Source organism: Hemitrygon akajei, chromosome 23 (genome assembly GCF_048418815.1).
Source record: "Hemitrygon akajei chromosome 23, sHemAka1.3, whole genome shotgun sequence".
In the NCBI taxonomy this organism is placed as follows: Eukaryota; Metazoa; Chordata; class Chondrichthyes; order Myliobatiformes; family Dasyatidae; genus Hemitrygon; species Hemitrygon akajei.
In genome coordinates, this window is record NC_133146.1 from 7,716,231 (window position 1) to 7,732,338 (window position 16,108).

At 47.7% G+C, this 16,108-nt stretch overlaps 1 protein-coding gene across 4 annotated transcripts in view; it reads right to left on the minus strand.

Annotated features, from left to right (window-relative positions):
- sema4gb (sema domain, immunoglobulin domain (Ig), transmembrane domain (TM) and short cytoplasmic domain, (semaphorin) 4Gb) overlaps window positions 1-16,108 on the minus strand; it is a 237,962-nt gene that overhangs the window by 68,318 nt on the left and 153,536 nt on the right. For all 4 annotated transcript variants that reach the window (XR_012096070.1, XM_073026894.1, XM_073026896.1 and 1 more), the window contains exons 9-11: window positions 12,866-13,041; window positions 1,835-1,979; window positions 795-1,017 (exon numbers count right to left, since the gene is read on the minus strand). Coding sequence is in view for 3 of the 4 variants with exons in the window: in XM_073026894.1 (XP_072882995.1) it covers window positions 795-1,017; window positions 1,835-1,979; window positions 12,866-13,041 (544 nt within the window). In the remaining variant the exon portion in view is untranslated. The remainder of the gene's footprint in view (window positions 1-794; window positions 1,018-1,834; window positions 1,980-12,865; window positions 13,042-16,108) is intronic.

Genomic DNA, 16,108 nt, shown 5'->3' on the forward strand with positions numbered 1-16,108 from the left:
TCATATGAAGAGCATTTGATGGCTCTGGGCCTGTATTCACTAGAATTCAGAAGAATCAGGGGTGCCCTCATTGAAACCTATCAAATGGTGAAAGGCCTTGATAGAGTGGACGTGGAGAGGATGTTTCCTATGGTGAGAGGGTCTAAGACCAGAGGACACAGCCTCAGAAAAGATGAGGAGGAATTTCTTTAGCCAGAGAATCATGAATCTGCGGAATTCTTTGCCACAGGCAGTTGTGGAGGCCAAGTCTTCATGTATATTTAAGACAGAGGTTGATAGATTCTTGTTTGGTCAAGAAGGGATACAGGGAGAAGGCAGGAGATCAGCCATGATGAAATGGCAGAGCAGACATGATGGGCCAAATGGCCTAATTCTGCTCCTATATCTAATGGTCTTATGAGATTCTTCCTTCAGCCTTTTACCACTTTCACTAATCACCCCCTAGTTTCTAACTTCAAACCCCTCCCTCACTCACCCACCTTCCCCCTCACCTGGCTTCACCTATCACCTGCCAGCTTCACCTCCCCCCTCTCCCTTCCTTTCCAGGGCTCGTGAGGGGCCCGGCTGGAAACAGCGACTGTTGATTCCCTTCTGCCGGACTTACAGAGTTCCTTCTGCATTTTGTGTGTGTGGCTCGGTGGATGAGGCCTGTTGCCCTTGGCAACCCACTGAGAACAGCACTAAAGTGCCACTCCAAATGTCTATCGTGGTCCTAAATGGGCAACGTTGAGGCGAGGCCAATCACACAACGAACTGAGTTAGGACGGGAGTGTGGCTGCCGTCACAACACCCACCTGTGCCAATGAACATGACGTTGTACTGTTCACCATCCAGTGCTGTGACCGTGTCCACTACGATCTTTGTGTAGTTCACTTGCTTCTTCGTAAAGAGTGGGCGGCCTCCCACAGGTCTGACCTCTTCATCCATCAGTGGATGCCTTTTCACGAAGTCCAGTATGGGATCAGACAGATCACGTGACGTCATGATTCCAGCTCTCCGAAATTCATCTGTGATGCACTGTCATGCAGAGCAGAAGCACATAGATCAGCGTAGGGCTGAGTAAGGTCTGCCCACCTCCCTTTCTCCTTCCAACATCACCAATCTACACTCATTAATGGTTCTTCACGAAGAACAATACAAAGACTAGCATTTACATAACATCTTTTGTGACAGTCCAAAGCATTCACAGACACCCAACGATGATGGAAGCATGATTGTTGTTACTATATAGGAAACCCAGCAGCCAATCAAAACAGAGGGAAGACCCAGCCCACAAACACCAATGGAATAACAACAAAACAATCTGTTTTAATTAGTTATTGTAGGATAAATGTTAGCTCAGACAGTGAAATCACTCATTCACTCTTCCCCTAATATCCTGTCATCGTGTCTTACCCAATACCATCAAAGTAAACCTTGTTCCCATTTGTGGGACCTTGCTCTCTGCTGAGGGATGCTAGCAGTGCTTGATGGACTTGCTTTTGGATGTGGGCTGGCCTTGGCAATCCATCTCCAACCTTGAGTAGCCGGTGGTGAGCGGCCCTTGAACAGCTGCTATCCTCTGGCTGAACGGTCACTCATGTTGAGGGAGTGCAGAATGTGGACTCAGTGACAATGTATTTCCAATTCAGCACCGTGTGTAACCTGGAGGGGATATCACATGTTCCTGCTGCCCTTGTAGTTGTGGGCTTGGCAGGTGTTGTTGGAAAAACCTAGGCAAGTCATTGCTTCCTGTTTTGTAGATGGGGCCACTGGACATAGGACAAATGTTCTCTGGGCTATAGAACAACTCAAAGACCTCAAAAAGTCACATTTACCTATCGAGTGGTCTTACCGATCCTGGGCGTGGCTCTGGGGGTTTGCTCGCATATTTTGACCACCACCGCGGAGATTCCTGATCTTCCTTGTACGGCCCTTCAAATGCCTTCCGGATGTCCGCAGAGGTGTACTGACAGACGGCGGATGTTTCTACGTTTTGCCTTTGTTTATCGAGAAGAGATAGTCAAACGTTAGTGAAATGAGAAAGACGATAATGTCACATTGTGAGATACGTAGCAGCTGCCTCGACATTTCAGCAGATGGCCACAAATTCTTTTTGCAGTACCGCAGTGAAAATCTTTGCTCAAGACAATCCATGGGAGTTTGAGGCCTTGCTAGTAAACAGTGCAACATCCGTGAACAATCTCTGCAGAGTTCAAGGGTCAATCCATAAAACTATAAGATACCCAGCAGAATTAGACCATTCAGCCCAAAGAGTCTGCTCCAACATTCCATCATGGCTGATTTACTATCCCTCTCAACCCCATTCTCCTGCCTTCTCCCCGTAACCTTTCACACCCTTACTAATCAAGAACCCATCAACCTCTGCTTTAAATATACCCACAGTCGTCTAAACTCCAACAACTGCAGGACAAGAGCCATCAAACATTCATCATACCTTAATCCTTTCATTCCCAGTCTCCCAAAAATCCAAGTACACAATATCCACTGAGTCACCAGTCTCCAGGAGAGTTTTCAGTTGAAAATAATTCTCAGGGGTTGAAGATAAATCTTCAGGACCCTGCCGAATGCAACCCCAGAAACCGATCACAGGGACATGAACCACACAGTTCCTTTGATTTCATTTACCTTCAAGGCTCTAGTTATAAAAACACAGCAGATGAGGCAGAAGTCTGTTTCACTGACAAGATTAATCAATGGGTGACTAAGGCCCTGCTCCTGTTCCATTTGTAAATGGAGAGCACTGCATGTGGGGCACAGATCGAGGGCCGGAGTGTGTGGTGGGTCACAGCAGGAGGTCTCATGTGAGGTTCGCTCAATCAGTGATCTCAACTGCGACTGGAGAACCAGAGAGCTAGTTTCCTGTTTAGAGAACTCGTCCACGGAGATTAAATGCCAGATTCGGGAGATAATCCAGGGAGATTATAACTTGAGTCAAAGAAACAAACCAGGGAGATTAAATCTTGGGTCAAATTATTTTTTCAAATACTCTTTAAGCTAGTTTCCTCTAAACTCTGTCCTCTAGTTTTACCTTCCCTACAATGGGAAACAGACACCAGCTATGTACCCTATCATAATTCTATATCCAACATGGCAACCCCATCCTGCTTCACTCCAGGGAGAAAGCCTATCCCACTTTTCCTCATAATCAACCCCCTGATCCAGGCAACATTCTTGCAACAATCTCTAGTTTAATCACATTCGTCCCATGGTACGGTGACCACAAATGCACGCAGAAGGTGTGGGACTAACCAACATTTTGTGCAACCGTCACATGCATTCCAGTCCTCACACCCGATGCCTAGGCCTTCCTCATCCCCACCACAGGTCAGAGAACCAGCCCAGGGAGGATGTAACGTGGGGTAATAGGCACAGAGTGATGCCCTGCAGCCCATCCTGCTGGTGTTGTCCACTGAGCTGGTACTGTCTGCCGACATTTGCCCATAGCCCTCAGAAGCTCCCCTGTCCAGTTATTTATCTAAATGTGCCCATTTCAGCCACTATTTCTAGCAGCTCATTCCATATACGCACCATCCTCTGCGTCAAGAAGCTGCCCTGATGTTCCTTTAAAATCTCTTGCCTCTGGTCTTAAACCTCTGCTTTTTTGATTTTAGTACCTCCTCCCTGAACAAAATATGATGTGCTTTCACTCCATCTATGCCCATCACCATCTGTACATTAGGTCAGCTCTCAGACTCTAGTTCGTGAGGGTGAATCCTTTCCAAAGCAGTCGATAATCCGTCAACATCAGACTGTTGACAAACAGATTATCAGTCTGGAGCACTTCTCCCATGGTAGGCATGACTGGTTAAACGTGGAAAAATGCTTGTGACTTAGGGCAATGTGATCAGTCAGAAATGCCCATCCCTGGAACGGAATAATCCTCCTTCAGGAGAGGTAATGGCAGCACAGTTACATTTGCAGCTCCACACTCATTACCCAACCTTCCTCACAGGAATGGGCTGTGGCATACAGCAACATTAACGTGAAATATTCCAGACTCGGATGATCTGGTATTCTGAGCACTGGGGCATCGTACTCCACTTGAACGGAGCATCCCATTCCACTGGAAGCAGCAAGTCCAACTGTTCCCTATTATGAGTCACTGTCGCCATGGGAACAGAGTGCTGCAAGACAAAGAGCTGAAGTCCTTCACTTTGATGGCGATGACACCTCCTGTGGCTGATGTCGCCTTGCTGAGAGAGAAGTTGCTTGGGATTATTTTATTTTTATTACCTGGAGATCCAGCACAGTAACAGGCTTCCAGCCCACAGCGCCCAGATACACCCATGTGACCAATTAACCTACCAACCTGTACGCCTTTGGAATGTGGGAGGAAACCACAGCACCCGGAGGAAACCCACACAGTCATGGGGAGAACGTACAAACTCCTTATAGACAGCTGCAGGAATCGAACCAGGGTCACTGGCGATGTAAAACATTACACAAACTGCCGCACTTACATGACGCCCACAACTGTGTTACAGAATCTGGCAGGTGAGCTGGCAACACCTGGGTCTGAAAGTATTAGAGTTGCATTTATAAGACTATAAGACCACTAGAGCATAAGACATACGAGCAGAATTAGGCCATTTGGCCCATCAAGTTTGCTCCACCATTCAATCATGGCTGATTCTCTTTATCCCCCTCTCAGCTCTTCTCTTCAGCCTTCTCCCTGTAACCTTTGATGCCATGTCCAATCAAAAACCTATCAAGCTCTGCCTTAAATACACCCAATCACCTGGCTGCCTGTGCTAATCAATTCCACAAATTCACCTCCCACTGACTAAAGAAATTCCTCCGCATCTCTGTTTTAAATGGACGGCCCTCTACCCTGCAGCTGTGCCCTCTTGTCCTAGACTCCCCCACCATGGAAACCATCCTTTCCACATCTACTCTGTCTAGGCCTTTCAACATTCAAAAGGTTTCAATGAAATCCCCCTCATCCTTCTAAATTCCAGTGAGTACAGACCCAGAGCCATCAAACGTTCCTCATATGATAACTCTTTCATTCCTGGAATCATCCTTGTGAACCTCCTCTGGACCCTCTCCAATTCCAGCACATCTTTTCTTAGATGAGGAGTCCAAAACTGTTCTCAATATTCAAGGTGAGGCCTCACCAGTGTCTTATAAAGCCTCAGCATCACATTCCTGCTCTTGTATTCTAGACTTCTTGAAATGAATGCTAACATGGCATTTGCCTTCCTCACCACCGACTCAACCTGCAAGTTAATCTTTAGGATGTTCTGCACAAGAACTCACAAGTCCCTTTCTATCTCAGATTTTTGGATTTTCTCTCCATTTAGAAAAGAGTCTGCACATTTATTTCTTCTACCAATGTGTATGACCAAATACTCATTTATGGGCAGTCTGAGTGGAACTTGTCTTAGTTGAATATCCTGTTTCTTTGTTCACACAGAAAATATATCGAAACACAAAGCCCAAGTTTTAAAATAATCGTCCCTATGGGAACTGGATTGGTTTTGTGTCAGGTCTGTCTTTTAAACCTGGGGCTCTGACGGCCGCTATATACACATACACGTCAACTGATCACATTTAAATTTAATTTCTTTCACAGCATTTTGCTCCAATTATCATCAAAGTGCACATCAATGGGCACGACTTCATTGCTATGTTGTCCCTTGGCTACAATCATACGCCTGACTAACTGTATTTAGTTCAGTTTAAGTTTAACCACTATGCCTCATCCATCAGACATAATCTTGCTGCCTGCGGTCAAAATGCAGACGGAAGACATTATGATGATATGATTGTTTGCTGGACTCCCTCCTTCAATCAGATGTGCAGCTGCACGTACACGTTAGGAGACGGTGTAGGTCATTCAGCCCCTCTAGTTAGCCCCCATTTTAATACTATCCTGCGGGGTTAGTGGTGGAAAGGGTGAGCAGCTTCACTGTCCTGGCTGTTCACAGCTCAGAGGATCTACCCAACACATTGATGCATTTATGACAAAGGCACATCAGTGGCTCTAGTTCCAAGGAGGTCAAGGAAATCTGGTGAGTCGCCAAAGACTTGCAGATTTCGACAGATGTACCGTCGAGACTGGCTGCCTCACCTCCTGCTATGGAGGTTCCAATGTGCAGGATGCCGAGGGTTGGAGACTCGGCCAGCTCCATCACGGGCACAGCCCACCGAGGACATCTTCAAGGGGCGACGCCTCAAAAAGGAAGCATCCGTCAATAAGGACCCTCGCCATCTGCAATATCCCCTCTTCTCGGGGAGGAGATACAGGAGCTTGAAGACCCACCCTCAGTGTTTTATGAACAACTTCTCCACCTTCACCATCAGCTTTCTGAATGTTCCCTGAACCCATGGACACTATTTTCTGATTCTTCTTTTGCACTAATTATTTCCGTAACAGAATAATTTTTATGCCTTTCGTGTACTGCCACAGCAAAACAAGAAATTACACCCATGTGTAACCTGACTGTGACTCTAGCCTCAAGGACATATTCCATCTCCCTGCAGAAATGTTGTAATTTTTTAGTTAACCAAACTTGCTCAAAATTATTCAAAGCCTCTGCCTCCCCTGCCCTCTCAGGAAGGGCAAAAATATTCAAAGCCTCTGCCTCCCCTGCCCTCTCAGGGAGAGAGTTCCAAAGGGTCTCTGAGAAAAGAGATTATTCTGCCTCGTCTCTCCACTTTAAATGGGTCGCCCCCTTATTTTAAATGGTAACTCTACAAAAGGAAGTTGACTTTCCACGTCCCACCCTGTCAGAGTTGCTCAGGAACTTTGTAGCCAGGTGCGAAGGGCAGTGGATCACCTGATCGAGAAATCACAGTAAGTTTGAGTTACACATTTCGCACTGTAAACCCCTTTGAGTCAATTATTGTACCAAATTCAGCAAATAGCTGGAGTCAGGTAAGTTATGGATATGGGAGGGGAAGGCCAGGGAAGGAGGAGACAATCTAATCTGTGCTGGCTTTGGGCTTCGGCTCAGCCCGGAACATTCTCCTCCATCTATTTCTGCTGCTAGCACATTCACACTTGGACCATCCCTCAGATGCCCTTTAAATACTTCACCTTTCACCTTTAACCTCTCAGTTGTAGTCTCACCCAGCCTGAGGGGAAAAGTCAGATTGCACTCACTCTATACCCTCTAAGTTCTCCCTCAATTCCAGGGAATAAAACCGTAACTTATTCTACCAATTTTGCATTCCCTCTGGACACATAACGGCTCGGTACAGCAACTGCCCTGCAGGTAACCAGAGAGTTGTGGACAAGGCTCAGCACATCACAGGGTCCAGCCCCCTCTCCACGGACTCTGCCCGGAAGTCCCTCAGCTCAGTAAAGTAGTCAACATTATCAAAGACCACATTCTCTCCCATCAGGGGAAGACACAAAAGCTTGAAAGCACGTACACCAGGCCCAAGGACAGCTGTCACCAGACTCTCGAGCGGACTTCTTGGGCAACAAGCTGAATTCTTGAGTCCTGACAAAGGGTCTCGACCCAAAACGTTGACTGCTTCTTTCAACGGATGCTGCCCGACCTGCTGAGTTCATCCAGCTTGTTTGTACGTGTTGATTTGACCACAGCATCTACAGTGTACTTTTTTTTTGCAGTGTGTTTACTAAGCTGAATTCTTGGTTTTTGGCCTCACAATCTACCTGGTTATGACCTTGCACTTTATCAATTACCAGCACTGCACGTTTCCAGTGGCTTTTACACCTTATTCTGCATTGTTACTGCTTTTCCTTATTCTGCCTCACTGATCTGTGTGATTTGATCTGTACCAATGGCGTGCAAGACAAGCTTTTCCCTGTAACTTGGTATATGTGACAATAAGAATCCACTACCAATGCCTATCATTCAGGTCCACAAGTCCCAGCAACATGGTTCTAGATTTTCTCAGCACTATTTCAAGCTTATTGATACCTTTGCTGTGGGCAGGTAAACAAAAATATGCACAACACTCTACATAATGTCACAAACAGGGATCTTCTTTCCCCGCTTCTAATGGTCACCTGAACATTCTAGGTGGTGCAGGATGGTTGCAACTAGTAGCTCTCTGATCGTGATTGCATTCTCTACAGACTCAGGGACGTAGGGGTGATTGCATTCTGACCCGGGAACGTAGGGGTGACTGCATTCTGACCCGGGGATGTAGGGGTGATTGCATTCTGACTCGGGGACGTGGGGGTGATTGCATTCTGACTCGGGGTCGTGGGGGTGAATGCATTCTGACTCGGGGACGTGGGGGTGATTGCATTCTGACTCGGGGACGTGGTGGTGAATGCATTCTGACTCGGGGATGTAGGGGTGATTGCATTCTGACTCGGGGACGTGGGGGTGATTGCATTCTGACTCGGGGTCGTGGGGGTGAATGCATTCTGACTCGGGGACGTAGGGGTGAATGCATTCTGACTCGGGGACGTGGGGGTGAATGCATTCTGACTCGGTGACGTAGGGGTGATTGCATTCTGACTCGGGGATGTAGGGGTGAATGCATTCTGACTCGGTGACGTAGGGGTGAATACATTCTGACTCCGGGACGTAGGGGTGATTGCATTCTGACTCGGGGACGTAGGGGTGAATGCATTCTGACTCGGGGATGTAGGGGTGATTGCATTCTGACTCGGGGACGTAGGGGTAAATGCATTCTGACCTGGGGACGTGGGGGTGATTGCATTCTGACTCGGGGACGTAGGGGTGATAGCATTCTGACTCGGGGACGTAGGGGTGAATGCTTTCTGACCTGGGGACGTGGGGGTGAATGCATTCTGACTCGGGGATGTAGGGGTGAATGCATTCTGACTCGGTGACGTAGGGGTGAATACATTCTGACTCCGGGACGTAGGGGTGAATGCATTCTGACTCGGGGACGTAGGGGTGAATGCATTCTGACTCGGGGCTGTAGGGGTGATTGCATTCTGACTCGGGGACGTAGGGGTGAATACATTCTGACTCGGGGACGTGGGGGTGAATGCATTCTGACTCAGGGACGTAGGGGGGAATGCATTCTGACTCGGGGACGTAGGGGTGATAGCATTCTGACTCGGGGACGTAGGGGTAAATGCTTTCTGACTCGGGGACGTAGGGGTAAATGCATTCTGACCCGGGGACGTAGGGGTGAATGCATTCTGACTCGGGGACGTAGGGGGGAATGCATTCTGACTCGGGGACGTGGGGGTGATTGCATTCTGACTCGGGGACGTAGGGGTGAATGCATTCTGACTCGGGGACGTAGGGGTGAATGCTTTCTGACTCGGGGACGTAGGGGTAAATGCATTCTGACTCGGGGACATAGGGGTGATTGCATTCTGACTCGGGGACGTAGGGGTGAATGCTTTCTGACTCGGGGACGTAGGGGTGAATGCATTCTGACTCGGGGACGTGGGGGTGATTGCATTCTGACTCGGGGACGTAGGGGTGAATGCATTCTGACTCGGGGACGTAGGGGTGAATGCTTTCTGACTCGGGGACGTAGGGGTGATTGCATTCTGACTCGGGGACGTAGGGGTGAATGCTTTCTGACTCGGGGACGTAGGGGTGATAGCATTCTGACTCGGGGACGTAGGGGTGAATGCATTCTGACTCGGGGACATAGGGGTGATTGCATTCTGACTCGGGGACGTAGGGGTGAATGCTTTCTGACTCGGGGACGTAGGGGTGAATGCATTCTGACTCGGGGACGTGGGGGTGATTGCATTCTGACTCGGGGACGTAGGGGTGAATGCATTCTGACTCGGGGACGTAGGGGTGAATGCTTTCTGACTCGGGGACGTAGGGGTGATTGCATTCTGACTCGGGGACGTAGGGGTGAATGCTTTCTGACTCGGGGACGTAGGGGTGATTGCATTCTGACTCGGGGACGTAGGGGTAAATGCTTTCTGACTCGGGGACGTAGGGGTGATTGCATTCTGACTCGGGGACGTAGGGGTGAATGCATTCTGACCCAGGGACGTAGGGGTGATTGCATTCTGACCCGGGGACGTAGGGATGATTGCATTCTGACCCGGGGACGTAGGGGTGATTCAATTCTCTACAGACTCGGGGAAATTGAGGTTATTTCACTGATGCACAGCTGCTGTTTCAGTTGTAAAAATTCCTCAGGGAAGGGACAAGGTCAAAGCTGGGGTAATAACCAGGGTTGCAAAGAGCAAGGGAGAGAAAGAGGTAAAAGGAGAACAAGCTGGTGCAGTAACTAAGCTTAAAAAAGGTTCCACTGTCCATATGGAATAGTATTTCAATTAATGCTGGTTGTAGAGGCCATTGTAGAGCCCACTGACTGCAGCCTGATCCATTTTCTACTACACTCACCCCATTTTATTCACCTCATGTTGCCATCAACCCCACACAGATTCTGCCACTCAGCTGCACACCCAAGGACCAATTATACAGGCCAACTAACCCAGAGGCATGCACATTCCTGAGTGGAAACTGGGGCACCCAGAGGAAACCCAGTGCGTCACAGGGGAAGTGGCGAGAACTCTACACCGACCGCACCGAAGGTCGGGTTCGAACCCAGATTGTCAGGGCTGTGAGGCAGCGGCCGACTCTCTCGTGCCACTGATTGCCTGGATCGATAGTTCTGGTTTAGTTTCACGTCGTGGCACAGCTGATTGTGGCTTTCAACAGCTTTTCTTTCCAAAAGTGAAAGGAAATCAAACAATGCGAGCACATGATCAGCCATTGGAACAAAGACAAAATGCTGGAGGAGCCGGGCAGCCTCAGGCTGGCCTGGTGAAGGGTCTCAGACTGAGATGCAGGCAGCTCCTTCCCCTCTGACTGCTGAGCTCCTGCAGCACTTCTGTCTGTGTTCCTCCGGAGTTCCAGAGCTCCCGTGTTTAATGTCACTCGCCACCTCACTTTATTGAAAATGCTGGGATCAACTGGTTTTGTCAGCTGCTGCTGAGCTTTCAACACTCCTATCGCCCAAGTTCAGGAGGCCCACTCACTCATTTCTGTACTCCGGTCGGCCATGGATTGCAGCGTTCACAAACCGTCACACTTCTCCGCACCCAGACAGCCAGCACCCCACCACCACCCAGGAAATCTGGGACATGCCCTCTTCTCATTATTACCATTAAGCAGGAGGGACAGGACCCTGGCAACACGCACACAACGTGGCCAGACCAGCCTCTTTCCCTCTGCCATCAGCTTTCTCAATGGTCCATGAACCCATACACTACCTCAGTATCCCTCTTCTGCATTTAAAAAAACTGTAATTTAGCGTAATCATTTTGTTTCTGACACTGTACTGAAACATCAAACTTCATGACACGTTAATGATAATAAACCTGATTCTGATACAGCAAGGTACAGATTAACCGAGCAAGGAGCCATACTGATAATCAATTTGGGCTGGAAAACCTCCAGACACTGATGCTGAAAGCCTTGAAAAGGTCAGAAGAGACACTAAGTGAGGGAAGTGACAGAGGAAACAGGTATCACGTTTTATAAAGGTCATTCATAAATCCAAATTGTTCTTTTCATGTCAAACCTGACCCATTAAGGCTGGAAGATGTGCTGAAATCAAGACAGCAGAGGTTGGAGGATGCACGCACATAAAATACTGAAAGGACTCAGCAGATTAGACTCTCCCTTCTATGGAAGGAAATGGACAGTTGACATTTTGGGCTCAGTCACTCTATCAGAACTTCCGAACTTCATCAGGGCCATCAAAACTTCTTCAGTCCTGATGAAGAGTCTCAATCCCCAAAAAAAGTTGACTTCGCATTTCCCTCCATAGATGCTGCCTGACCTGCAGAGCCCCTCCAGCATTTTGTAGCCGGTGTCAAGGTTTCCAGCATCCGCAGAATTTCAAGACCTCTTCCTCTCAGGAAGGTCAAATGAGCTTTTGCTTTCGCCCCATCACATGGGTTCAAAGTGGCTGAAGAGTATTCTTCAGCTGTCGACTTGGCTTCTACTGGGGAGACTGCCACTCCACTGGAGGTACCAAGCAACAGCGCGGCCTCATAACAGGCTCCAGAGCTCCAGGTATTTCATTAACTCCAGATCAAATCTGCAGGACCTAAGTGTCATCACACAGCTGCAATGTACCAGTTAGATCATCCAGTCTGCTGGCTGTCTGACAACTTTTTCACTTCTGTGACTCCACTGAAGAACACCTGCTTGTCGTGGCTACCAGTGGTTGGCTGGTTATCCTGCAGAATTTCACCCACCATCTGTTCTTTAGGTGAGGAGCTTTCCGTGACAGCTTGGGATTTAAGCTCCTGCGGATGACTTGGCCTGGCCTCGATGGGACCACAAAGATGCCACAAACAAAAATCTCATCGCCAACAGTGGGTCTGAAATATCCCTAAACTGTAGAAGGAAGAGGTGGCCATTAATGAAAACTCAAATCAAGACTTACCTGAGAATGCAGCAAGGGAAATCAAACAGCAGAAGTGATAGTGAGCAGTTAACGCATTGTACACTCTCCGTGTGCCGGTGATCTGTCTGTAAGGAATTTGTACACTCTCTGTGTGCCGGTGATCTGTCTGTAAGGACTTTGTACACTCTCCGTGTGCCGGTGATCTGTCTGTAAGGACTTTGTACACTCTCCGTGTGCCGGTGATCTGTCTGTAAGGACTTTGTACACTCTCCGTGTGGGTGCTTTCATCTCCTCCCACATTCCAAAGACCTAAGGGTTAGGGCTGGTACGTTGTGGGCAGGCTCTGTTGGCACCAGGGGCACGGTGGCACTTGTGGGCTGCCCCCAGCACATCCTCAGTCTGTGTCAGCCGTTCCACTGCTTGTCTTGATGTGTCGACGTACAGGTGACAAGTAAAGCACATCTTTAATCAAAACCTGCCAGTCCCCCGGCACCATCACACATCATTTGAGAAGACGCTGTCACTACTCACAATAACAAAACCAGAACACAGGATTTGTACTTACCACTGGGATACAAACACACCATAAAACACGGCGTCCTGCCAGTGCTCCTGGTTCAACACGTAGATACTCTTCAAGATGTTGAAATGGAAGTTGTACACTGGGATGGAACACACAAGCCGGGTCTTTAGAAAAGACGTCCACTTCCTCTGGAGAGTTCTCATTCCCCCCTCGTCACTCTGCGGCACAAAACAACCACAAGTATTGAGAATAAATCTGTGAATATTCAGCACCGTCACCTCCAGCCACCCACCCACCTGCCCTGTGGCATTGCCACCAATTCTGGGCGAGTTGAAATCAAATTAACATTTTCGTGCTTTAAATAAAAGATCAGATGAAGTAGCTGCATAAAGGGGCATTTTATAAACACAGGAGATTCTGCAGATGCTGGAAATCCAGAGCAACACACAAACTGCTGGAGGAAGCTGATGAAGGGTCACGAATCCAAATGTCAATTATTTATTCTTCTCCATCCATGCTGCCTAACCCGTTGAGTGTCTCCAGCATTATGTGTGTGTTACTGAAGGAGCATTTGCTTGGATTCACCTGTCGTTTTAAGAGATCTAAGAAGTACTAACATTTAATGACAAGCTATGCAAAAGATTCCAAGGTGTTACTAATACTAAATATAGCATTGATTACAGGGAACTTCTCATTTCTGGTCTGTGCTTGCAAAGACTCTTCATTCCTGGGGTTTCTCATGTCTGGGTGACACACTGACATACACTGAGCATTCTGCAACTCAAGGAGTCACTTCCAATGACTCCACAACTCATGTTCTCTCCTTTCCCATTCCCCATTCTGGCTGCCCTCTCATCCCTCCTCAGCTACTCGTCACCTACCAATGATTACCCTCCTCCGTCCCTTTCTTGCATTGTCTATTGTCCTCTCCTATCAGATTCCTTCTTCTTCAGCCCGTTACCTCTTCTACCTATCACCTCGCAGCTTCTTACTTCATCTCCCCTCCCCCAACCACCCACCTTCCCCGTCACCTGATTTCACCTATCACCTGCCATCTTTTGCTCCTCCCTCTCCCTCCCCACTTCTTATCCTGGCTTTTACCCCATTCCTTTCCAAGTCCCACTCAACAGTCTCCCCAAATGCCAACTGTTTATTTCTCTCCAGAGATGCTGCCGGACCTGTTGAGTTCCACCAACATTTTGTGTACGTCGTTCTGGATTTCCAGCATCTGCAGAATCTCTTGTGTTTATGAGAAGAGTGGACTCTATCCAATACGTCACAGGCACATTCCTCCCCAACACTGATCGTATCTGCGGGAGGCACTGCCTCCAGATGGCCACATCCATCATCAAAACTGCCAACTTTTCACATCTACCATCGGCAGGAAATACAGAAGCCAGAATTCCCACTCCACTAGGCTCCAGAACAACTATTGCCTTTCAACCATTCAGTTCCTGAACCAACCTAATCACTGCAACACTAGGACCACTTTGTACTACAAAGGACTTCTTGTTTTGTTCTAATTGTGTTTTTAGCAAGTCAGGCAGCTTGTGACTGCTGTAACTGTTGGTACATACTGGGTTACGAACCATTTCCACAGACGCTAGCACAGCTGCCCTGCAGAACAGGTATGGGGAATGTTCACAGAATTACTTCTTAACATCAGACAGTGAGATAAAACAAACCATGGAAACAGTTGTGTAAGGAATCCCATCAACAGATAGCCACCCAGTGTCACAAAATGAAGCAATTTCTTTCACGCAGACATGTTACACACAGACTTAGGAGGCAACATTTCTGAGGGTCTATCCAGGTCCCAACATATTGACGTCAGTAAGAAGAAGGTATGCCAGTGGCTACATTTCATTCAGAGTCCCAGGAGATTTTGTCGGTCAGCAAATTTCTATGGAGAGCATTCTGCCTGGTTGTATCAGACACATCAATGCACTGGATCAGAAAAGCTGCAGAGGGCTGCAAACTCGGCCAGCTCCAACACAGGGACTAGCCTCACCGCCATCGAGGACATCTTCAAAAACACTGCAATGATGAACTACCCTCACCATCGAGGACATGACCTCTCCTTATCAGTGAGGAAACCGAAGACAGACATTCAACATGTTAGGAACAGATTCTTCCCCTCTGCCGTTAGGCTCCTGAACCCATGAACGCTACCTCTCTTATTTTGCACTAGTTATTTTTGATATTTCTTATTGTAACTTTGAGTAATTTTTATGTATTGCGCTGAACTTCCTGCTGAAAATCAACACATTTCACAGTGACGATAAGCGTGATTCTGATCCTGAGACAGTGAGCCCATCGCTTTACAGCTGAGGTGGTGGGCAAGATTACCACCTGCCATTCAAATGGGTGTGAATTTAATTCCCACTCCGGTGACGTCGGTACAAAACAAGGTGACAGAGATTCCAGTGCAGGCCCCTAGCAGTGTTGCACTGACAGATGTGCAGTTTGCCTCAATGAGAGGCTGTTACACTGGCGTCTCAGTGGCTTGTTAATGATTTCTACTTGGATAAGTTCAGGGCAATTCTCCCTGGAATCTTCGTCAGTACCAGGACAACCACTGCCCAGCTACTAGTTAAAGGGTATCAGGTAACTACTGTTCAACCCGATTCCCCAAGAACAGGTCATCTGGATTAAATTTTCCACCAGAGTGAAGATAAAGGCTTTGGATGAACAGGAGTCAAAGACTGATTTTTTCTAACAGTGCATTAACTTGTTTTGTATTAACTGTTTATTCTAAGGTCAGGACATGTTCGGCACAGCATTGTGGCCCAAAGGGCCTGTATTTTGCTGAAGGTTTTCTATGTCTCATGGAAAATAAAAATGAATTCCAGTGAAATATTCTGTTAAAATATTAACTGTGTCTTCTGGACCACAATTGACAAGAACTTGCCACCGTCACAGAAATCATGTGCTGTGTGAATTTGTCAGGTGAGCTGGCCTGGGCCCAGCACACAGCTGCATTCAAATGGAAAGAAGGCCAGTCTATTTACTTTTCCTAGCACATTAAGGAGGTTCAGCTTATTACCGAACACTAACAAACTTGAACAAATGTACTCTTGAACGTATCCCGACTGGTGGATATTAGAACATAGAACGAGGAACATAGAAAACCTACAGCACAATACAGGCCCTTCAGCCCACAAAGTTGTGCTGAACATGTCCCTACATTAGAAATTTCTAGGCTTACCTATAGCCCTCTATTTTACTAAGCTCCAGGTACCTATCTAAAAGCCTCTTAAAAGACCCTATCGTATCCGCCTCCAC